The sequence below is a fragment of the Pleurodeles waltl genome, chromosome 7, assembly GCF_031143425.1.
Source record: "Pleurodeles waltl isolate 20211129_DDA chromosome 7, aPleWal1.hap1.20221129, whole genome shotgun sequence".
NCBI lineage: Eukaryota > Metazoa > Chordata > Amphibia > Caudata > Salamandridae > Pleurodeles > Pleurodeles waltl.
The window spans coordinates 1296702535-1296728231 of NC_090446.1; the positions used below are offsets into that span (position 1 = coordinate 1296702535).

At 43.2% G+C, this 25697-nt stretch overlaps 1 protein-coding gene across 3 annotated transcripts in view; it reads right to left on the reverse strand.

Annotated features, from left to right (window-relative positions):
* LOC138246201 (zinc finger protein 271-like) overlaps nucleotides 1–25697 on the reverse strand; it is a 59996-nt gene that overhangs the window by 15112 nt on the left and 19187 nt on the right. For all 3 annotated transcript variants that reach the window (XR_011194239.1, XM_069200543.1, XM_069200542.1), the window contains one exon: nucleotides 20619–22971. Coding sequence is in view for 2 of the 3 variants with exons in the window: in XM_069200542.1 (XP_069056643.1) it covers nucleotides 20645–22971 (2327 nt within the window). In the remaining variant the exon portion in view is untranslated. The remainder of the gene's footprint in view (nucleotides 1–20618; nucleotides 22972–25697) is intronic.

Consider the following 25697-nt stretch of genomic DNA (forward strand, 5'->3'; position numbering starts at 1 on the left):
GGGCGTCATATAAGTCCCAAGCGTCTTGAACTTGGTCACCTTGGCTCATGGTGGTGTGAGCCGGGGAATGTGACGGAGTTTGCGTCGGTGAGACGTTAATTACAGGTGGAGGAGAGGGTGGCGGAGTCACCTTTTTCACCATCTTTGTGGCGCCTGGTCTGTTTGAAACTCCAGTCTCCTTTTTCTCCTAATAGGGGGAAGGGTACTTATTTTTCCTGTTCCCTGCTGTATGAAAATACGTTTTTGCGTTTGGTCCACTTCGGTGGATTGCAGCTCTTCCTCAAACCTATGCTTTCGCATCTGAGAGGACAGGGATTGCTCCTCTGTATAAGAGCCTGGACCTGGGTCGGTTACGGGTTGTTTCGCCACCGAAACCCTGCCTGTATCTTTTTTCGGCTCCGAGGTGGCTTTTTTCTTTTTTAGAGTCGAAACCTCTCGGCGTCGATCTTCGTCGGTGCCGCTGTCTCGGCGTCGAGCTGTTTCTACACCGCTATCTCGGTGTCGTTGCTTCTCTCCAGCACTTTCTCGATCCCGAAAAGGCTGCGTGCCGGTGTCTCGACCGGAGTCGGACGATCTCGTCACTGTTTGGGCCTTTTTCGGTGCCGATGGTCGGTCACCGAACTTATGGGTGGAGCCATGGCCTGGTGGCAGTGGCGTCCCCTGGGCCTTGTCACTTTTCTTATGTGTTGTTTTCGACGTCTTACTCACGGTTCGTTGATCGTCTAATTCCTCGAAGTCCGATTCGTGGATTGAAAAGGTTTCTTCTTCCTCTTGTTCCTCGAACTCTCGGTGCGCTGTCGGCGTGGACGCCATCTGAAGTCTCCTGGCTCGACGGTCACGGAGTGTCTTTCGGGACCGGAACGCGGGACAGGCTTCGCAAGTCTCCTCACTGTGCTCAGGTGACAGGCACAGGTTACAGACCAAATGTTGGTCTGTATACGGGTATTTGTTGTGGCATTTGGGACAAAAACGGAACGGGGTCCGTTCCATCGGCGGTGTTGGACACGCGGTCGGGCCGACCAGGCCCTGACGGGGGATCGAAAAGTACCCCGAAGGGCACCGGAGCGCGTCGATCTTCGATGCGGTGTTGAATCTAACTACGCCGAACGCAACAATACCGACGAAAATCTTCCGAAATCTACTAACTTTCCGTTCCGAAACTCGGAGCGACAGGAACACGTCCGAACCCGATGGCGGAAAGAAAACAATCGAAGATGGAGTCGACGCCCATGCGCAATGGAGACAGAAGGAGGAGTCACTCGGTCCCGTGACTCGAAAGACTTCTTCGAAGAAAAACAACTTGTAACACTCCGACCCAACACCAGATGGCGAGCTATGCAGAACATGTGTATCTACAGCGACAGATGCCATTGAACTATATATTATGTGCAATGCAAAATAACCAACTAAAATACAGTAGTCACCGTCGTCGGCTCAACTTTCCTGTTTGTTGCAGTTTTTCATTACAAATTTGCTTGTCCCTGTGGTCCCTATGTGTGTCTAGCACGAGATCAGACAACAATGCCTGTCTTTTCCTCTTTTGTAACTTGCGAGTTGATTTCCTGAATGCCGTAGTGGTTTAGGCAACAGACACTGCAGTTCCGCCTAGTACCACGTCCAGCTTCTTTGATGCTTAGATGCTTGTGTGGCATTCCGGTTGTCTTGGCAACCGACATCTACGTCCTGTCGTCCCATCGTGCGTCATGCCTGCATTCCCTGTCATTTCTAAAATCGTGTACTCTTAACTGGACGCGGATCAACAAATAACGCGCATCACGTCTCGCTGACACGCTCGTGCTTCTTCCTCCGGTAAGTGACGGGAGCGTGATTTAAATGTATACAATGTGCATCTTCAAAAATGCGCAGTGTATAAATTCCCTTGTACTCGACTTCGTACTTGACAACTGCACAATACTTTATGTTTGTATAGAAAACAGTCGCCAAATTTGCTGCTTCACATAGCTGACTAAATGTTGGACCACATCTCCCAACACTCACTTCAAATGTTGCCAAAGTCAATGGTACACAATGCTCATCTTCCACAATGTAGTCCAAAACAAGTCCTCTAAGCTCCAAAAGAAAACGCTGGTCCGATCACCAACAGGGGTTGATCCTCCGATTATCCCTAGTTTTCCACATGGAAAAGTTTGCCCTCACTACAGTAGATTCTGCAGACGCGCACAGCACCCCACTCTCGTCGCCATTTTTGGAAACAATTGGGTCCACAGAAGTAACTTCATGTGTTTATTATGTAGTCACGATAACAACCCCTGACAGTCCACTAGCACAGCCACTCTCTGCCACAAGTCCAGCTTCCAACTGCCTGGAATTCTGGCACATGGCAGAATCAGCTATGATGATTCAACATTGGGTTGCCAGGATACAACACAAATCACACATCAGTTGTGGAACAAACATGATCGACCACTAAGTAATGATGGCAAATACCAAACACAGAAGAATGTCAAGGATGCATTATCCATAACTAAAGAAGGAGTTATTCTGTGAGGGTCCTAATTACAGAGAGTTTACACCCATAGAGTGATAGACGTGGCTCACAAAAGACATCATGGCATTGTTGCTACAAAGAGAGCTCTTCGAGACCGTGTTCAGTTTCCATACCTAGATGAAAGAGTTGAAAAATAGTTCAAAGCCTGTCACATATGCAACTGCCTGTCAACCTAAGTCACTCAACATAAGTTAAAGGTGTCTAAACTCCCCTACCATGCCTGGGAGAAAGTAGTCCTTAATTTCTTCAGTCCATTTCATAATGGACATCATTTAATCATGATAATAGATATTCAGGTTTTCCGTTGTTCAAAAATCTTTCATCCACGACACATGAAAGAGTGATCGAGAAACGGGGTTTGCCACCCATTGTAAAGTTGGGCAATGGTCCACCCTTTAGTAGGAAAGAATTGAAAGAATTTCTGAAGCATCTGAATATCACACATCATCACATTAGATCACACCTTTGTGGCTATAGGCCAATGGACTTGTTAAGCGTTTTATGGGTATGCTAAAGAAAGCAGTGCTGAATGCAACATTTGAGAAACTCAATACAAGAACTGTGCTGAACTCTCCTCTACAAGCTTATCATTCAAAACCCCACTCAACCACAGGTAAAAGTTGTGTGACTTTGATGTTCGAGAAAGCACTAGCAACCAAGAAACCCCAATGGACCGCAAAGAGATACAACTGAAAACAAATGTATGCGGACAAGAGGCAACATGTGAAAGACCTCATTCCAAAAAGGAGATTTAGTGATCGCTCAACAACTAAGGATGCTCCACACGATGCAGAACAGTTTCAAGTATTATCTATCAAAGGAAACATGGTGCAGGGATGTGGAATTCCCATCGCCTGGGACATCTTGTTAGGGGTCAAGGGCAACAAGTTTTCATGTTTACTTTGTCCTTGGGACAAGTAGGCCCAACCCTCTGCAGCACAATCCCTTTGGCTGCCAGTTTACAGAGAGTGGAACTGTCTGCAGTTTAGATAATGTGCTTCCAAAAGTTAATGCTGTTCGAACTTGTATTTATGGTTCATTATTTGAAAGCCTTCATTATTAGGGTGAGCGCTGTAAATAAACATTTTAAAGGTCACACTTCACTACTGACGTTGGTTCCAGTAAAAAAATAAAAAAAATAAAAAAAAAGTACACTTGTTTGAAAAGTTTAGGCTATGAGGCTAAGTATAATGTTCCCAGAATGCCCCCTATTAGATGCAAATGTTTGCAGAAGCTTGTAAGCAAGAGAGAAGAGTCTTTTCTGTTAAAATAAAATGTTCAGAAAAAATACAAGTAGGGAAAAAGTTTCGCTACCATGAAATTTTAGGTGCTATTTCTTTGAAGCGTCATTTAGTAAAATGTGTCGATGCATGCTAGTATTTCCAAAAAATATTCCTAATGGAAAATCATTGTAACCATTTTCAACACGATTATGGGAAGCATGAAAATAAGGAAACACTGACAAAGCCAACTGATCTGACATTTTCTATGAGTCTTTTAGTTTCATCAATGCGTGTCTTGTTTTGACATGGCTTTTTTAACACTTTGTTGTAGGAGCTACCAGGCCCCTCACCATTGTAACAAACACTGGCAAAAAAAAAAAAAAAAACACGTTTCTGAACTCTAAAAGCACACATTGCCACCAGTGGCATAACAAAGGCCCCGCAGCCACTAATATGCTCCTTGTGGAAGAGCAGAATGCGATCACTCACAGTAAAGCCAGCCGATAGAGTAATAGAAGTTTAATAAAAATAAAATGTCTCTGTTAACGCCAAACCTAATTAGGGACTAAACTCTTAAAGAATGTCACATAAGTGCACCCAAATCAAATCATAAATATTTATAGAGCGCGCTACTCACCCGTGCGGGTCTCAAGGCGCTAGGGGGAAAGGGGTTACTGCTGCTCGAAGAGCCAGGTCTTGAGTAGTCTCCGGAAAGCGGAGTGGTCCTGGGTGGTCCTGAGGATGGTGGGGAGGGAGTTCCATGTCCTGGCCGCCAGGTAGGAGAAGGACCTCCCACCCGCCGTGGTGCGGCGGATGCGAGGGACGGCGGCGAGAGCGAGGTTGGCGGAGCGAAGAGGACGGGTGGGTGTGTAGAAGCCGAGGTTGAGGTATTCGGGTCCCTTGTTGTGGAGGGCTTTGTGTGCGTGGATGAGGAGTCGGAAGGTGATCCTTTTGTTGACGGGAAGCCAGTGCAGGTGTCTCAGGTGGGCAGAGATGTGGCTGTTGCGGGGTATGTCGAGGATGAGGCGGGCGGAGGCGTTTTGAATTAGTTGCAGACGTTTCTGGAGTTTAGCGGTGGTTCCTGCGTATAGGGTGTTGCCGTAGTCCAGGCGGCTCGTGACGAGGGCATGGGTCACGGTCTTTCTGGTGTCGGCGGGGATCCAACGGAAGATCTTTCGGAGCATGCGGAGGGTGAGGAAGCAAGAGGATGATACGGCGTTGACTTGTTTGGTCATGGTGAGAAGTGGGTCCAAGATGAAACCGAGGTTGCGTGCGTGGTCTGAGGGGGTCGGTGCGGTGCCAAGGGCCGTGGGCCACCAGGAGTCGTCCCAGGGGGTCGGGGTGTTTCCGAGGATGAGGACTTCCGTTTTGTCTGAGTTCAGTTTCAGACGGCTGAGTTTCATCCAATCTGCGACGTCTTTCATTCCATCTTGCAGGTTGGTCTTGGCGCTGGTGGGGTCCTTGGTGAGGGAAAGTATCAGTTGAGTGTCGTCGGCGTAGGAGGTGATGATGATGCTGTGTTTGCGTACGATGTCGGCGAGGGGGCTCATGTAGACATTGAAGAGTGTCGGGCTGAGCGAGGAGCCTTGTGGGACGCCGCAGATGATCTCGGTGGGGTCTGAGCGAAAAGGTGGGAGGTAGACTCTTTGGGAGTGGTTGGAGAGGAAGGAGGTGATCCAGTCCAGGGCCTGTCCTTGGATCCCGTTGGAGCGGAGGCGGGTTATTAGGGTGCGGTGACAGACGGTGTCGAAGGTAGCCGAGAGGTCGAGGAGGATGAGGGAGACTGTTTCTCCGTTGTCCATCACGGTTCTGATGTCGTCTGTGACTGAGATGAGGGCGTTTTCTGTGCTGTGATTGGCTCGGAATCCGGACTGAGAGGGGTCGAGTAGGCTGTTGTCTTCAAGGAAGTTGATAAGTTGCTTGTTGACGGTCTTCTCTATGACTTTGGCAGGGAATGGGAGGAGCGAGATGGGGCGGAAGTTCTTCAGGTCGCTTGGGTCCGCCGTAGGATTTTTCAGTAGGGCGTGGACTTCAGCGTGTTTCCAGCTCTCGGGGAAGGTAGCAGACGAAAACGAGCTGTTGATGATGGTCTGGAGGTGCGGGCGATGATGTCGTCGGCTTTGTTGAAGATGAAGTGTGGGCAGGGGTCAGAGGGGGCACCGGAGTGGATGGAGTTCATGGTGGCTTTGGTCTCTTCCGTGTTGCTGTGAGTCCAGGCGTTGAGGGTGATGGCTGGGGTTGTAGGTTCTGTGGTGGTTGGCTGGGTCTGGTGTCCGAAGCGGTCGTGTAGGTCAGTGATCTTACGATGGAAGAAGGTGGCGAGGGAGTTGCAGAGGTCTTGTGAGGGCGTGATGGCGTTGGCGTTAGGGTTGGAGAGCTCTTTGACGATGTTGAAGAGTTCTCTGCTGTTGTGGCTGTTTTTGTCCAGTCTGTCTGTGAAGAAATTTCTTTTGGCGGCACGGATCAGTTGGTGGTGTTCGCGGGTAGCGTTCTTGAGGGCAGTCATGTTGTCTGCGGTGTGGTCCTTGCGCCAGGCTTTCTCGAGGGTGCAGCAGGTTTTCTTTGATTCCTTAAGGGTGTCAGTGAACCAGAGAGGTTTTTTGGTGTTGGCCTGTCTTGGGAGGCGTCTGAGGGGAGCGAGGTTGTCTGCGCAGTTGGTGATCCAATTCGTGAGGCTGAGGGCTGCGTCGTTGGGGTCGGAGGAGAAGGTGGGTTGGTTGTCCATACCCATTGTATAGGTCTTTGAATTAGTGGCTTTCATGAGAAAGATACCAGGAAATCGTACCCCTATAAAATATTTGTGAACTATATTTTAGCATGGGCAAATACGCATGTGTAGATTTGCTCATGTGAAAATCTATTGAGCATTTGCAAGTTCATTTTCCCTCCAGCCACTTTCTTCCCAACCCTGCAAGAAGTTCTAATTCTGCCATTGTCAGGAGTGAATTTCCAACTTTCTTATTATGGGAAAATAGTAGAGAGAAGCTGGTGAAAATCTTTAAAACATGCAAGTTAGTAGGTTTGCAGACTCAAAGGCATTCCAGCCCTGGAACTATTGCTTACTGTTCCTCAAGCCCCGGTATGCAGATCTGCGGAAAGGTGGCAATATTAGGAAATTGCTACAGTAGTAATTGAAACTTCAAGTATTCAAGACCTACTATGGTAGTAGCCCTGGCATAATCAGAGAGGCTATTATCAGAGCTCTCACATGATGAGATTGCGGTCAATTTGTCACCACACTACATGGCACAAAAGGGACAAGTAGATCTTTTTACAGGACAAGCAGATTTAAAAAGCAACCTGTCCCCTGGACAAGTAGATATTTTAATAAATTCCACACCCCTGTGGTGGCTGCCCACCGACCTGGGAAGTCCCTTACCAGATAGATACTCTTCTCACTTGAGGCCTGTGTTTCATCGATCATCAGCTAGAGATGGTGACAAAGACCAGTAGTGAAAACTCAATGACTGTTGCCGATTCATTACCATCCTTGGCAATTTCTGACAGTGAGGCCAACCATTCACAGCTTCTAGTAACCAGATTCGGCAGACAGATTAAAGTGCCAAGAAGATTAAAGTTCCCAAGTTTAAGTGGAGACCAGCCCAAGTATAGAGCACCCTACAACACCAGCGACAGTCTAGATTTGCTCTGTTTTTCTAGCAAAGTTTTTAAGCATACGATTAACACAATGCCATCCTTATCAAGCTGTAAATGACAAAACCCTTTCACCACTCTAGGTACAATAGTGCAGCTCTGAACTGGTAAAATACCATCCAAGCCAACCTAGAATGAGCAAAAGTATATATATATATATATATATCTCTAAAGTGATGATTTCTAAACATTTGCAATTTTTCATTTAACAGAGGGGGAGATGTAGGGCCTTGCATAATTTTGAATGGAGCCTTTATGGCTCCCCGAAGACTGTGACAGTGTACAACATAATCACTAAAATGGAATGTATGGAAGTTTGCTTTAGAATGTTGGAGCTCACACATATACGCAGAAAAATAAAGATGTGTGATTAACAAATGTGTGTGTGTGTGTCCTAGTCATTCAGCGAGTAACAGTGTTTCGTCCCCAAGACAAATGGGACTTCTTCAGGACTGGCAAAAACATATTAGAAACAACAAACAAAAGTTAAAATGCAATATCATATAATCATGTACACAAAATACAAAGCGACAGTCACACTTAAAAACATGTTCTAGTAAAAAAGGCAACTATACAATATGCCTTCAGAAAATTCACAAATAACCCTTAATCTTATGACAGAGCCACAAAGAAGTTCAGTACTAATTTAAATAATTGGAACACATGACTTATATAGAGATAAAATTGGTTGTCAAACTTTAACATGGATTTGTGAACAATTCACTTAGGCTCCCTTTGTTGTAGTATCAGTCAAAGTACATCCTTCTGAGTATAACTATTCTTTCAGTGGAACCTACTATGAAATCTATATGTATGATGTTGTTTATTACTTCAAACCACATGGCCTAGGACATTTGACTCTTCTGTTTAATCCTAGAATTGTCATTTGAATTATCCTTTATCTAAAAACTTCCAAACCATGGTCTATATGAATGATCTTACCAAAGGATTTCAGTCTAAATTAGTATATTATACAACAGTGTGGTGGTCATTCAAAATTAGCTTAGGTTAAGGATGTCCAAGTAAAAAGGACAGGTAACTACCTTGTAAGGAAATAAACTGGGTGTTGAGTTAGCGGTCATGACCCCTTCAGTTATGGCTACAGCGAATCAATGGTAGGGGCATGTCTACTAGCAGTATAGTGGTTCAGATCTCATCCACTAGGCAGCACAGGGTGGAAGAGAAGGAGGTTACAGTGCCAGGCACGCTGGGACACATTTTGAGGACTGCAGTGGGTGGGAAGGTGCTCTCTGCAGAGATTCTGTGGCTGATTTCTTAGATATTAAGTGTAGGACAGAAGGGCAGTCATAGGGCTCTAAGGGTGGCGAACAGGTAAGACAGTAGTTTATCAATATTAATTTGGATCGAGAAGGCAGGAGGGCTGGGCAGAGGTTAAGATAGCAGGCCTGGTTCAGCCCAGGTTAATCAGACGGGGTAGTCTACAGCATCTGCAGCTGGAAGCGACAGGAGTAGAAGGAGGAATCTGGAAAAAATAAATCAGGTACTGCTTCTGGTCCCCTGCCCAAGAGTATGATTCAGGGCATTCAAATTAAAAGTGGTGAGGGATGGGAATGTTGTGAATGGAGGTTTATCTACAGCAGCAACCCCAGAAGAGCAGGATCAACTTTTGTCTTCTTTTTCTGATGGTGGTCTGAGTGATGGAAGGATAGGAACCAGTGGCTGGACCAAGAGGACGTGGTGAAAAGTGGGGAGATTGTGGTGGTATATCGTAGCACATTTGATTGTAGTGACAAAATGAGTAAGGCATTTTTCTGAACTGAAGAAAAGGCAAAGTATCAACAAAGAAAAGTCTAGTGTATTACAGGTTTCAAGAGAGAAGTTAAAAGCAAAGGGAGGAAGCTATTAAAGATACAGAAAGGCAACTGGACGTTGGGCTGCTGAAAGAGACCCTACACTGAAACCATTTATGATTTTTGTTTTGGGGGGAGGACAGAAATGGGGAGGGAGGTGAAAGAATGGAAGAACATATGTGTTTAGAGAGGTGTGGCGGTTTTAGAGGCGGAAGGGTGTTTTAAAGGTGGTGAATACATGAAAGATAGATGGGTGGGTACTGGATATGGGTCGGTGGGCAATAATAATAAGTAAGAACAGCAGAGAAGATAATCAACAAAGGTAGTGTTGGTGACAGGAATGGTGAAGAAAGAAGGTGGAGGAAAAACCTTTGGATAAGCGCAAGAAGTTGCCACACATACACAAGTTAAATATTATTAAGTACACATTTATTGGCAGGGACAAAGGAGAGAATTAGGAAAAATTAGGAGAAGTAGGTAATTAAGCTGTTGTACATGGAAGCAAGGATAAAGAAAGGGTTTATAGAAAAGGAATTACTCAGATGCCTTAAAGTACTGGTTAAGATTGGCATATGGACTTCAGAATATTTGATATAAATGTAAAGTGAACTGTGAGAAATTTCCAGAAAGAAGTGGGGGGTCGCTTAAGTATATTACCGTCATTTGTAAGTCTGGAGTATGGCTTGGGTACATCATAAGGTTACAAGGTTGCAGATGGGGAAAGAGGAGAGCTGGAGACAGACTTGTGGTTACAGTGGATGCGCCACATAGGCCTGCAACAACAACATATGCTGCTAGGAGGCTGCATGTATTGTATCATCCCTTAAAGGATAGTGAACCTCAAATATGTCTGGTGGGTGGGTAGTGTGTCGAAAGGCCAGTGGCTTCAAAAGGTAGAATGCTGAGCATACAACAGGGGGGTTTTATTACAGGGAAAAGGGCATATTTACACATTAATCCGTGAAATGCCAGTGATTCAGTAAAGTTAGTGGTGATGCCTTGGTAGATGCAAGGGTTAGAGTGGCAGCCTCAGCCAGGTAAGGGGCAGGCTTTGCATGGACCAATGAGAAAAGGCTTGTACACCAATTAAAATGTAGGTAACTGCAGTACTAGCGGAGTCTTTATCCCGAACATGAAAGACGCTGAATTAATAAGTCAAAGTTTTCCCAATTGGTTCAGTTAAGTTATGACTGGCCCTCTTCAGCTGAAGAACACCCAAATGTATTGGTAGAAAATTGTGCAAAGAGGTTAAACATTGAGGATGGAAGGCCCATTTGAAGACTGACTGTTGAAGGATTTAATAATTCCTTCAATAGTTGTGATTACAAAGAATTAACAGTGAGTATAACCCGATTCAGCATTTGTCATGGCCAAAAGGCTGGTTCATCTAGGATTTAAATTTTGAGGAGGTGAACAGTGGATATTGCAGTAGCAATCATCGTTTTTTCAGGGAAAAAGTCTTTGATGGCTAAGTGCAATATCAAATCTCTTGTGTTTGTCAATCCTGCATTAGAATTATCATCAGTTGTCGGGTGGGCAATTTTAGGAGCAGATTTATATGCACATAAATTTACTTATGGGTGGTTTGATTTCTTGTTCATTGTTTGAGAGGTTTAGCATATTCTTGCATTGGGCGTTCACATTTTCAACTGGCTTCTCAACACATTATGTGGATGATTTTTCTTTACTGGCACAAGAACTGGAGGCTGCTGGATGTTTCAGAGGTGTTTAATTTTAATTCCCAGTGTCAGAGATTCCTATGACTCCAGAAACAACAGTGGGTCTGACTGCAAAATTTCTTGGAAATGAGTTGGATACAGAGGGTTTGGAAGAGATGTTGCAAAAAAAAGGAAACTGAGACAATAATGAAGTTGGTTTAAGGTTTATTGGCATGCAAGAAAGTAGAAACAAGGTTGATGCAAATTCTGATGGGTGACCTACATTTTGCATAGTGTGGTCAGAGGACCTTTTGTAGGAGACTGTGATTTTTGTCATGGCCATCTCTATCAGATGAAAAGATGAGGCTGTCAGCGGAGGTGAAGGCAGTCTTGCATGTATGAGTGGCATTTTTGAAAAATGTCAATGTCATGATTTTTGGAAGCTGGGTGACAAAGTGGGGCAGAGCCAAGGGGGTGAAACTTGGTGACTATGTTGCTGCTTAGAATGATCACTGGGTCATTACAACATGTGTTTTACTGGAGCTGCAGAAGTGATTTTTGCATTATGCCAGTCTAAACTGTATACTGCATCATTGAGGGTTTTAGAATTATCTGGACAGGCAAGGGTTCATTGAGGCAGGACATGATGGTAATAAGGGGGGGGGAGGGGAGAAGAAAAAGAAAAAAAAGAAAAAGAAGAAAAAGAAAAAAAAGACGAAAAAGAAAAAGAAGAAAAAGAAAAAAAAGACGAAAAAGAAAAAGAAGAAAAAGAAAAAAAAGACGAAAAAGAAAAAGAAAAAAAAGAAAAAAAAGACGAAAAAGAAAAAGAAAAAAAAGAAAAAAAAGACGAAAAAGAAAAAGAAAAAAAAAAAAAAGACGAAAAAGAAAAAGAAAAAAAAAAAAAAGACGAAAAAGAAAAAGAAAAAAAAAAAAAGACGAAAAAGAAAAAAAAAAAAAGACGAAAAAGAAAAAGAAAAAGAAAAAAAAGACGAAAAAGAAGACGAAAAAGAAGACGAAGACGAAAAAGAAGACGAAAAAGAAAAAGAAGACGAAAAAGAAAAAGAAGACGAAAAAGAAAAAGAAGACGAAAAAGAAAAAGAAAAAGAAGACGAAAAAGAAAAAGAAGACGAAAAAGAAAAAGAAAAAGAAGACGAAAAAGAAAAAGAAGACGAAAAAGAAAAAGAAGACGAAAAAGAAGACGAAAAAGAAGACGAAAAAGAAAAAGAAGACGAAAAAGAAAAAGAAGACGAAAAAGAAAAAGAAGACGAAAAAGAAAAAGAAGACGAAAAAGAAAAAGAAGACGAAAAAGAAAAAGAAAAAGAAGACGAAAAAGAAAAAGAAGACGAAAAAGAAGACGAAAAAGAAAAAGAAGACGAAAAAGAAAAAGAAGACGAAAAAGAAAAAGAAAAAGAAGACGAAAAAGAAGACGAAAAAGAAAAAGAAAAAGAAGACGAAAAAGAAAAAGACGAAAAAGAAAAAGAAGACGAAAAAGAAAAAGAAAAAGAAGACGAAAAAGAAAAAGAAGACGAAAAAGAAAAAGAAGACGAAGACGAAGACGAAGACGACGAAGACGAAGACGACGAAGACGAAGACGAAGACGAAGACGAAGACGAAGACGACGAAGAAGACGACGAAGAAGAAGAAGAAGATTGTTTTTTTTTTTTTTAATTACGCAGATCAAAGGGAATACGGAAGGTTCAGTTGTGCATCTGTAGGATAGGTTTGATTTGTACCGTCAGGTGCTGGCAATGTTTTCTGAAGATGGGTTTAGGTTTAAACTCATGCCTTGTATACACAAATGGCACCCCCAATATAAAGTTTTCACATTGAGCTGTTGCTAAGTTGTATTTGCTAGTGAGGAGACTGGCACACATATGTAAAATGTAAGTGGTTTGGCACACATGTAGTTAGGAATCGGGCAGCGGCAAACTGGAAGAGGGTGGGTTCTCGGCAGAGCAGCTTGAAGTGCTGCGGAAGTGGAAGGGGGACTTCTGCAAGAGATCCATCAGACCAGAATGGGAGCTTGATATGCACAGATGTATCCCCTAACTTCTTGCTGGTTAATTTGAGGTTGCACTCATGCCACAGAGTGCACTACAGTCTGGCTTTGTGACCATTTGGTCGTTAAATAGGCTGCCAGAGAGGATGAGAAGTGCCCTTTTGGGAAGAACCTGTAAGTCTCAAGTTCAAGTAAAATGGTGGCAGGAGTGGGTGGGGCGATAGGCTCAGCTACGCCTAATGTTGGCAAATATATTTAAAAACAGAAGGTGCCCAGACATCCTAGTGATTCATCTTGGTCAGAATTATCTTGTCCATTTGAAGGAGAATTGTTAGAAATGGGGTCTGTAGTTGGCAGAGGTATACACCGTTTTCCAAATAGGGACCACAAACCTAGTCAGGGTAAGTCACAACACAACTCAAATTGCCCTGTGCTCACCCTGTGGTAGCTTGGCACAGAGCAGGCAGGCTTAACTTAGAAGGCAATGTGTAAAGCATTTGGTCAGTAACTCAAACAGTAGCACAGTGAAAACACCATAAAAATACACTACACAGGTTTAGAAAAACAGATAATATTTATCTTAATAAAAAAAGTACAAAATGATGAAAATCCAATATTGTTGGACTTTTGCTTATGCAGGGTCATCCCCAGTCTTTTTGCCTCCTGCCTCCTATTTTTTTCTGACCTGTTGCTGTTGGCTTTTCAACTCTGAGCACTTTACCACTGCTAACAAGTGCTAAAGTGCATATGCTCTCCGTGTAAATTGTATGTAATTGGTTTATCCATGATTGGCATATTTGATTTACTAGTAAGTCCCTAGTAAGGTGCACTAGAGGTGCCAGGGCCTGTAAATCAAATGCTACTAGTGGGCCTGCAGCACTGGTTGTGCCACCCACATAAGTAGCTCTGTAATCATGTCTCATTCCTGCCACTGCAGTGTCTGTGTGTGTATTTTTACACTGTAAATTCGACTTGGCAAGTGTACCCACTTGCCAGGCCTAAACCTTCCCTTTTCTTACATGTAAGGCAACCCTAAGGTAGGCCCTAGGTAGCCCCAAGGGCAGGGTGCAGTGTATGGATAAGGTAGGACATATAGTAATGTGGTTTATATGTCCTGACCGTGAAATACTGCCAACTTCGTTTTTCACTGTTGCAAGGCCTGTCTCTCTCATAGGATAACATGGGGGCTACCTTTAAATATGATTAAAGTGTAGATTCCCCTAGAGAGTAGATGGACATGTGGAGTTTGGGGTCCCTGAACTCACAATTTAAAAATACATCTTTTAGTAAAGTTGATTTTAAGATTGTGCGTTTGAAAATGCCACTTTTAGAAAGTGAGCATTTTCTTGCTTAAACCATTCTGTGATTCTACCTTGTTTGTGGATTCCCTGTATGGGTCAGTTTGACAGTTGGATTGTTTTTCACCTCGCACTAGACAGTGACACAAAGGGGGCTGGGGTGTAACCTGCATTTCCTGATTAGCCATCTCTGCTAGGAGGGAGGGTTGGAGTGGTCACTCATCTGAAAGGACTGTGCCTGCCTCTGACAATGCCGGCTCCAATCCCCTGGTGTGTGTCTGAGGCCTTGCCTGGCAAGGCAGGATTTCACAAGTAGGGTCGAAACCCCTTTGAAGAAAGGTGACTTCAAAGACTAAAATGGGTATAAGAAGGGCACCCAAATCTACAGACTGGAGAAACACTTCTGGAACCAAGAGGAACCTCTGCCTGGAGAAGAGCTGATAGCTGAGGAAGAAGTGCTGCCCTGCCTGTGACTGTGCTTTGTGGAGCTTTCCTGCAGTGCTGTTTCTGCCAGAGTAAGAGGGCAAAGACTGGACTTTGTGTGCCTTCCATCTTGTGAAGAAATCTCCAAGGGCTTGAGTTAGAGCTTGCCTCCTGTTGTTTGAAGTCTCAGGGACAGCAAAGACTTCTCTCTGCCAGCACCTGGAGTCTCTGGAGAGACTCCTGCCCCGACAAGTGGTGCCCTATCCAGTCCCTGGGCCCTTGAAAGGAAAGCTGGTGGAATCCAAGGAAAGCGACTTCGGACAGACACCCCTGCTGAATCCGGTAACGCCGCCTGCACCTGATGGCGTGACCTTCGCTGGAACGCGACGCTCTTTGCAGGCCAGACGCCGCAGCAGCCCCGCTGAAGTCCGCGACTCCGTGGAAGTCGCCGCACCACGTCGTGACCGACGCCGCTCGAAGTGCACGGATTCAACATTTCGCACAGACGCCGCGATTCCCGACTTCACGCATCGGCTTGTTTTCACTCTTCACCAAAGGTACTGTACTTGGGGGTCTACACGACTCCGTGTCCGGCGCCGCTGGTGTTGGCTTGTTGAGAACGACTCCGTCACGACGCCGTGTTAACATCTCATCGAAGCATTTTTGTTTCTAAGCGCTATTTTTGAGTTTAATCTTTAAAAATTCATAACTTGACTTGTGTATGTCGGATTTTTGTCGTTTTGGTCTTGTTTTGTTTAGATAAATATTTCCTATTTTTCTAAACCGGTGTTGTGTCATTTTGTAGTGTTTTCATGAAGTTACTGTGTGTGTTGGTACAAATACTTTACACCTAGCGCTCTGAGGTTAAGCCTACTGCTCTGCCAAGCTACCAAGGGGGTAAGCAGGGGTTAGCTGAGGGCGATTCTCTTTTACTCGGACTAGAGTGAGGGTCCTTGCTTGAACAGGGGGTAACCTGACTGTCAACCAAAGACCCCATTTCTAACAAATATACACAAGTGAAGTTATGAATTTTTAAAGATTAAATCCCACTAAAGTGCTTAGAAACACAATTGCTCCAACAAGGGCTATCAAGGTGTCGTTGATGGAGTCGTTCCCAATAATCAGACGCCACAGGTGCTGGTCACGGAGTCTCACGGGCCCCCAGGTACAGTAACTTTCGAAAACAAAGAAACAAAGACATCGCATGGAGTCAGGTAGATGAGTAATCTCTGGGGCCGGTGCGGCGTCAGTCCCTTTTGGCGTCCGGGGAGATGAGGTGTCTGTTCTGCACTGCAAGGCAGGGGAGGTGAGGTGTCGGTTCCGTCCGATTGCAGGGGGAGAACTGGTGCACCTCTGTGGTGAAGCATCAATTCCTTGTGACCCGGCCGGAGGGAGGACATTGTCGATGGATCCAGTCGGTCAAGACGTGATGTGTCAACTTCAGTGTCACAATGACCCTGCGTGATGTCAGCAGTGTTTCTACAATGTCGGACTTGCGTTGCAGGCTGCTGTTGTTGCATGCACCAAAGTCCACGGAGTGGGAGCAGGCTGCGGCATCAGTGCTGATGTCGCTTAAGTCGTGCCTGGTGTCGCTGAAGGTGGAAAACTAGCTAAAAGCTAGTAGGTGAAGTCTTTGTTGTCCCAGAGACAACAATACAGCTCAATCCAAGCCGTCGGAGAGCACTTTTGGGGGAAAGTAGAGTCCTTTCAGCAAAGTCAGAGGCAAGCAGGGCAGCAGACCTTCTCAGCAAAGCAGTCCAGATGAGTCCTTTGGGCAGCCAGGCAGGTCCTCTTGACAGGTTGTAGGTTCAGAAGTGTCTGAGTTGGTGGGGTCAGAGATCCAGTTTATATACCCCAAAATGCCTTTGAAGTGGGGGGGGGCTTCAAAGAGTGTTTTTTTAAGTGCACAAGTTCCACTTTCAGCCCAGTACAGTCCCCCCTGTGGGGGTTATCAGTCCTATGTGTGAGAGCATGCCTCCGGCCTTTGAAATGTAATAGAGCCCCTCCACCCTTTCTGCCCAGGGAGAACCATTCAGTGTGCAGATGAGACTGAGTGTCCTGTGTTTATGGCTGCCTGGGTGGAATGTACAAGGAGAGCTGTCAACCAGCACAGACCAGACGTGGATTGGAGACAGGGCTGGATGGCTTGGATGGCAGTAAGTGCAGAGTAACGCCCATTTTCTAACAGTGGCATTTCTAAAACAGGAATATTAAATCAGACGTTACCAGTAAGCAGGATTTTCTATTACCATTCTGGCAATACTAAATATGACAGATCTACAACTCCTTCCAGATCAGAATCTACCATTCAGAAGTATATGATGGCAGTTCTAATGCTAGTCTATAAGAGGAGCAGGCTTCACAGTAGTGGAAAACGAATTTTTGAGTTTTTCGCTGCCAGGACATGTAAAACACATAACATTTATAGGATCTTTAAATAGCCACAAGGTGGAAATCTCTTCAAGGACCGCTTCGGTGCGATCAAAATGCCCCAATTTAGATTTGTATGATAATCTACGTACCTTATCCAATAATCATGTGATTGAGCACCTTAATACGATACAAAGATTCTAAAGTTGTCTGGATTTTAGAATCGAAAGAAGAAAGAAGGAATAACTTGAAAGTTTGAAAACTGTAACCCCTACAGGGTAAGAATGTGGCGTAGGTCAGAGCTGCAGATTTTGGAACCGGGGAACAGGGTTCGAATCTCGCCATCAACTAAGCATCTTGTGATGCTGGACAAATCACTTATTCGTCCTGTGCCTAAAAAAAGTAATAAAAAATAACTGACCTTGTGTAATGTAACTGCTTTTCATATAAAGTGTCCCAGTCTTGCAAGAGTACCTGAATAAGATCGCCAGTGGAAAGACTCTAAATTTAAATGAATCTGTGCTTGGTCCATGCGCCACTAAAAGAAAATAAAGTGACGCATGGGCAAGTGCTGTTCAATTGAAAGGCAGCAAAGAAGAGTGAAAACGCTGCAAACGAATGGCAAGCAATGGGTTGGTAAGCCCATTAGAGAACACAAGAATCTAGCAAGCAAGTGCACATGTGCATGATCACACAGACGAGACCTAAAAAAAATAAAAATGTATATTTTTGAACCAAGAGGAAGGGAGATACATATTGAAAAATATGTAACACAATGTGGGGGATAACATAGCCTAACGTGGAATGGCAGCAATACTGAAACGAAGGCAAAGGGACCAGATGTAGTTACAGATTTCGGAATTTTGCCTGCATACAGCCAATTCAAGGAGTTAACTATTAGGTCTAATCTAAGCTTTGAAAATTGGCTTAATTTAGGGTGGCATGCTTAACCAGAGATAAGACTGAAATGCAGCTATTATGTTATTGTATTCCTTGTATATTTCCTTTCGTAATGCAAGTTCGGTCTCATGAGTATTGCCTATGCCTTGTACTGGTTCACATTTCTTTTTCTTAGCCACACTCTGATCACTCTCTCTCTATTATTGTTTCAGCTCTCTCTGGCTTGTTGTATGCCCTATAGTCTGATGAAGATCCCGCCATTTTTATTAGGATCGAAACACCATCGACTTCAAAAACACAGACCCTACAGGATTGTTGAGAATTCGCTGTAAAGGGCTGTGTTCTGCTGTCTTTCTTGATACACTTGTTAACCACGATTTACTACTTGAGTGTATCATCTCTAAAGAGATCACATTTATTTTGCACCAATATTCACTGAGCCACTATGGGTCTTGAAATTGTTATCCATAACCCCCTCTGAATATGTTTTATTTGCTATTTGGATCTAATGCATTGCTACTAGGGACCAGTGTGTTTTTGTTATACACAGAGTGACAGGGCATAGAGCACTACAACCAAAATATGATAAACATGGATTGACTTATACTGGACCACCCATATTTTCAATGGGACCCTGCAATGGTCATTTTATAACATCTGGAAGTTGTCTAACCATATGAGCAAGGGAACTGGGGATTTTTAAATACTATAATAGCAATGCTACAAAGCAGCCGTTTATGGATTAAGGGCCTAACATGTTTTCATTTAAATGCCAAAAATACAGTTTTAAATGAGGCTCTTCTTTTAAAATAAATATTATTTGGCTTACTGGCTTAGGGCACCATGCATGACGGAACATTTTAAAGAGGCAGTTGTAGTACCTAAAAATAGTACTTTACTGTCTTTTCTATTCCCCTCCAATGAATCATATTTAAGGTGGTTCAAAGAGGAACCAGAGAGAAAAGGAGGCAAAACAATAGGCAGTATGTAGGGTAAGCAATGAGTTTCCCCAAAAATATGTCTCAATGGACGAAGTTATGCATAACTGGTAGTCACAACTTCTTACCTTCCAACTCCAAGGCATATCTTTCAAAGGAGTAAGAAATTGTTTTTAAAAAAAGTGAAGACAGGTCCTAGAGACACTATTATAAAGCAATCTTCAACTACTATAGTTTGTGTGTACTTATATGTCAGAAACGCTTATGGTGGACAAAACACCCTGTTCTTCTAAGCAGTGTATTGCCCTTTTTCGATATCTAAAACACCAGGTGTCTGAATATCTGGTGGTTGAACCCTATTGGTAGATGATTGTCACCCAAAACTAAATTCATAACCCTCAAAAAGGAAAACATCTGGTCATCTTCAAATCTTCTTAGAATTATGGATTTGCCATTTCCTTTTAACAGGTATTCAAAATCAATGCAAATATCTACATTATCTTCCTATGTGAAATCAAAGTGGCAGACTACTATAAGTTCAGAGTCCCCGCACATTAAACTTTCACACTGCAACTGTAATGTATAATTGCCTTCACACACATTATGTACCTGAATATCGAAGTATAAGCGAAGAGGAAGTCACAATTTAACAGAACCTGTGCTATAATGCATTAAAAAGGAAACTCAGATATCTTGCTGCCCACTCAGAATTCTCCACAGGATGCATTGCAAGTCTGCACATTAAAAGTTAATTTGGTCTTCAAAATGATCTATGGTCTTTGGGAATTTTATGTCAAAACAACAAGAAATTATGTTTGGAAACCGAAGCTGTTTACAGTGGCTTCTAACTTTAAAATTCACTGCTACCAATTTCTGTTCTTCTAAAAGGAATGCTCATTTACTCTTCTGATGAGGTATATTATACCAGATAGCAGAGATACTCCCACAACTCTGAGTTATTTGAGAATGGGAACACATGGGTATGGTTTACTTGCTGCTGGTGTGTAAGGTTATTAAGTCAAAAGGCATAGAGTAAGTTGGGTAAAGCAACTATCTGAAAGCCAGTGCAGGACACACAATTAAGGTCTGCAACCTGCTGACTGAGGAAATCACATCATTAGCATGGTCAGCATATATTTATAACAACCTTGATTGTTTGGGGCACGGGCTGTGTAGTTTCAGGTGTGTCATGTTGAAGTATCATCCTATTAAAGGAGTTCTCTAATAGACAAATAGTTCCTATAGGGCATAGCATTGCCTGTATATACAACATATAATATAGGATTCTAGCTTCTGAAGTGCATGAGTACAATTTCAGTACAGAGGTACTCAGTGGTTTCAGTGAAACAATGGTTACCTACTACAGTTTTGAGGCTACTGTAATAATAAGCTCCCTTTTGAAAATACATTCTCTGAAAAACATTTACCTTGTCAGAATGATCCCTGTTACTGGGTCTTTCTCATTAATGACTTGCACTCAATTTCTTGTTCAAAACCATAGTGAAATTGGATCAAATTTGGTATTTCTGCACCAGACCTCAAAATAGCTGTTCCCAGAACAAAGCCAAGCGTAGACTGTAAGCAAAAGTTAGAAAATGATTCTAAAAATTTTAAAGGATCCACCATTGCTCCACTACAAACATGCCCAACTCTACATTCAGTCCCTCTGAGCACTACAGCTCGTTGCTATCAGACCATATCATATGCAGACATTAACCAGAAGAGGAGTGCTGCCCTCACCTGGTACAGTCATGTAATAAACCAGCTAAGGTCCATTCCCAAAAACAGATGCAACTAACAGGCTGATAAGCTATTTTAGTAGCTGACAAACCTACCCCTGTTATGGACTAAGGGACCTTCTTCATCCGAGAAGTAGATGAACAGTCTTCATGTGCCGGTCCACCCTGCGTTTCTCCTGGAATGTCTTCCCACATAGGGTACATTTGTGAGGCCGTTCTCTGAAGTGAACACGTTTGTGTTTGGAGAAGTTGGAGGAATTATTGAACCGCTTGTGGCATACTTCACATTGGAAGGGTTTCTCACCAGTGTGGATACGCTGGTGTGTAGACAGGGCGGAAGACTGGGTGAAGGCCTTGTTACACACCCTGCAGACAAAGGGCCGCTCCCCTGTGTGGACCCGCAAATGTTCTTTCAAGTCAGTTGCCCTCTTGAAACGCTTGGGGCAGACAAAGCAAATGTACGGTTTACATTCTGCAATCGCATTTTGGGGAACAACAAGGCACATTCTATTTGGAGGAATTTCTTTCTGTTTCAAATATTCAAATGTTTGGTTGTCTATTCTTTCCTGCTCAATTAAGGAAACTGTCCTTTCAGGTACAGAACCACTTTCTTTAGTGGCTAAAGATTCTTGAATATTTTTCAGAGTACAGGTAGTATCCACTTGGTAGTTTCCTCCGCAAGTACTTGCTACACCTTTCCCATAAAGTCCTATGAGCACCCCTTGTAAGTTGCAATCACTCATGTCTGACAGCTCTGCAGCTGTGCCCTCAGCTGGTACATTCTGCTGACATAGGGAAGGGCATTTCAATGACTGCCTATTGTCAACTGTTGAATGTATTGTTCCATTGACTGCTGGCTGATTTGCAGGTTTGCAGCTTCCGTTTTGCATTTTTGGGCCCTCCCAAGTAGTCAAATTCTTCTTTCTTAGTTGAGATACATCAGTACCATTTACGTTTTTCAGTCCAAGAGAATCAATAAGCTTTTGCTTTAACTGGATCTCCTTACTTGTGGTAGGGATAACAAGGCTCAGGCTGTGTTCCTTTGCACCATAAGGTACTAATTTGTAGGTCAATTCAGGTTGATGGTATCCAGCATCTCTTTGCGATTCAACAGGTTTTTTTAAGACCATCATTGGCTTCCCTCCTGATCCTAAAGCACCAGTTTGTTCTTCAACTGCATTCATCAGGTGGGTTGTGTCCGTGTGGTTCATGGAGGAGGCATTATCCAAATTATGTGCATCAAGTGAGGCTATTTTCCTCACCACCAAGTCACCAACTGCCTCAACTCTTTCACTTTTTAGAAGTAGGTCAACACTGTTCAGCGCAATCCCATGGCCTGGTAAAAGTGTAGTCTGTTCTAAGGGCAGTTCAATTCCATTTACATACCTCAGAGGTTGTGTCTGTGGAATCGTTACCCTTGCCTCTGCCAGCGTGTTTTCCAGAACGTTATTAAACAAGTGGGTACGTTGGTGCTTCTTGAAGTTGGAAGAGTTGTTGAAGCTCTTCCCACATGTGTCGCAGTAGAAGGGGCGCTCGCCGGTATGGATGCGCATGTGGCCAGTCAGCACAGAAGACTGAGTGAAGTTTTTCCCACAAATCCCACACACATAGGGACGCTCACCAGTGTGGATCCGCTCATGGTCCCGCAGATCAGAGCCACGCTTGAAACATTTTGCACAGAAAGTACATATATTTGGCTTCTCAGACAGGCCCTGGTCTTCATCCTCAGTCTTGATTTCCATTTTGCAGACTGTTTCATCCCCATTGTGCCCCCTCAGTCTATGAAGCTGCCTATGATTGAAGAGGTTGGAAGCATCATTGAAGGCTTTGTCACAAATGTCACATTTGTGTGGCTTTTCATCCACATGGGTGCGCTTGTGAGTGATTAGGGAGGATGACTGAGTAAAAGACTTGTCACAATAGTCACACCGGTACGGCCGTTCCCCAGTATGGACATTGTAATGGTCCTTTAGATTGGATGTACATTGAAAATGACGGCTGCAAATCTGGCACTGGAAGCGGCTTTTCGTTCCATGCATCTGCTCATGGAACATCAGTTCCGAAACATACTGAAATGTCTCCAAACAGAAGGTGCACTGAAACTCACCTTCCAGTATAGGAGACACTGGCTGGGCAACAGATTCTTCCAACTCATCTTTGACCTTTACCGCCTTGATATCAGGGGCTTCCAATTTTTCATGGAAATTAGCTGCAGCTTCATTTTCACTTTGAGAATTTATCCCTTGGTGCATTCTATATTTCTCATGTCTTGGCAGACACAGCACATGCTTAGGGATGGTCACAGGACATATCTTTAACTTGGTTTCCTTTTCTTCCACGGTACTGTGGGCAAACATAGCAAGCTGAGTTGATGCAATTACTCTGGGCCCATTTCTGCCTCTAGAGCTCCTTAGAGAGGGACAAGGTGTTTTTTGCACACATTTGGTTTCTACAGAAAGAGAATAGAAAAGGTGTTAAACATGCAGCTTAACAAATAATATGGAATCCAACCATACTCCTATCTACAGCACAGGGTACCAAGTCTGTATTACATGATTTTTATTGTACCAAAAGTCAGTCCATCAGGACAAATTCTACACATTTAGAGCATAAAATCTATCATTAAACGTAACACAAGCATTCCACATTCTTACACAAATCATTCAGTAATCTTAGGGGAGGGGAATTCCTTTTAGAACCCAGAGGTTTCTTGTAAAACCTTGTGTCTGGTTTATATTTCCTTATTTTAAAGTATTACTCTTCTACCAGCCATTTCTCTAAAACAATTACATTGATCTCCTAGTCACAGCAGCCTTTAAAATGGCCTTGCAACTCCAGCTTGAAATACAGCTAAATCCTCCACCCACTAAGTCAACTTCATGTTATTCTTCAGGTGAACATGCATCAGCTATCCTCCTTATCTGCATACCTTGGTTGAAGGGGATGGAGAGATGGTGTCTCAAGAGGCCCAGTTACTCAAACACTTCTTTGCAGATTACCCTTTTTTCTCAGTGTAAGAACTCTGCATGGTGGTCCATCATCTATGGATGCCTATTATTTAAGCATGTGAGTATACATGGGACATCTCGTCGCACATGGCTTATTGGAACCTAACCTGAATATTCTTTTGAAATGCTATAAACCACGGACTAGGTCAAGTCGACGTCACAGCACTTACATTTGGTTGACAATTATGAACTTTTGTGAGAAACACAGATACAATTTAAAACATATTTTCCTAGTCAAATATACACGGACCATGAAAATGCCCGTATTCTGATTCACATAGGATTTATTGTGACGATGATCGACTTCCCTGGTGAGATGGTTGTATAATTTAGCCTTATTATCAGAGTTGTAATTTACTAGGAGAAGATTGGGTAATCTGTGAGCAAGTCCTATGGATTTACAGATCTAAACAATGGCAGAGTAGTGCCGGTATGAGGATCTGCAGTGTGAATTTATAGTGAAATTCTATCAGTTGAATAAGAATTATTAACTTCTTTTTTAGGTCGCGGCCTGCCAGACAGTGCAACTTTCTAGGTATGCGAAAGACATCTTAGGGAGTTTCTGAAAGTTGACCTGGGAATGCATTACGCCTGCTGCTTGCCATTGGCTTTGTGGGTTGTAACTCACGTTTTCTTGCTTTTCATTTGCTGGCTGAGGGGGTCTCCAGGTTCACTACCTCCTTCCCATGCCAAAATCTTATTTACAGTATCCTTCAGAGAGCGCCTGTTCTGCAACAGGGGTGTAAACCTTATCTTAGTTGTCACGTTTGCTGTGCATTCAAAGACAGATGTGGAATGTCAAGCTGCCTCTGCGAAGTAGCCTGTTTGCTTTCCTTTGGGCTGACTTCAAAGTGAAAGCGGCTATAGAAGAGAGGAATGCAGATTTTTCTCTCCATGGATTAGGGGTGTTACGGTTCTTTTAATAGCTTTCCCGTTAGACAAGAATGTGTGGTCCTGGGCAAATCGCTTTTATCCATCATCTGGTTTATTTATTTATTCTTGTTTTCAAAGTTAGTAAATCGAGTGTCTTTAAAGTGGGCGCTTCAAGAACCGTATATAATTGTTATTACAGCACTCATTGTTAGAAATGCCACTGCTGCAATAAAACGATTTGCTGTAAAGAGCTCTGCTACGTCCAGCGTCTTACAGCGAGCAGTTTACACAACACACATCGTGTCCCTGCTGTTCCACAAGGGTCTTCAGCTACTTCTGAGGGGGTGAAACAGACATTGTGCATCACAAGGCTTTTGACTAAATTGTGAAGCTACAGATCATATATTATACAAACACAACATAACAAATGAGAGATTTGTCTATTTACACTTCACAATAATTTCACAACAAAGCTGTAGCTTGAAGACAAGCATTGCAAAGGCTCGGAGCCATTCGTGACAATTCTACGAATCTCTCTACTTTCAGTCTTCGACCATGAGCAGGGTCAATGGAATTAAGTTACTGTGTAGTTGCTGTGTCGTCCACACACTTCCAAATGTGAAGCATAATTTGAAAGTAAATAAGTAATAAAAAAAAAATAAAAAAAGAGTTTGGGATTTTGCTCAAAGGGGTCAAACTTTACCAAAAAGAAACGCACCATGTGTGGTCAGGAACACCAGGAGACACTTTGCAAAGATGAATTGATCACCTTACCATCCCGAGTGAACGCACTGGAACAGGCTTCTCCTCTGCAGCATGAAAATATCCTGACAAGTTTCAAAGTATTTTAAACTGGAAGGAAGATTGATTTCCTTTTGTCATGAAAATGTTCTACCTCATTTTTAAACGAATGCAAATTACATCACAGAGCTTTTTTAAACATTTATAAAATTGAATCACTTTGGGATACCTTTTTATATTAAAGTATATACAAATACAAAAACAGCGAGCTACCAGTGCCAGAAGGTGTTCTGCGTAATGCAGCTTGCTTTGCATTTGTGCCGATTAATTTACCCCCAAACCCTCATCCACTTAATGTGGTTTGCAGCTGCAGTGTAACGTGGCCGTAAGCAAATGTCTAGTCAACTAGATGTACTGGCATCTTTAAAATCTGGAAAATAGGTATACAAGTAACAGAAAAGGAATACATGATGATATTGATGAAAAACTAAGCCAAAGCACACTTTTAACTCAAGGGGTCTATCAAGCAGAATGGCCCGCTTTAGTCTTCATG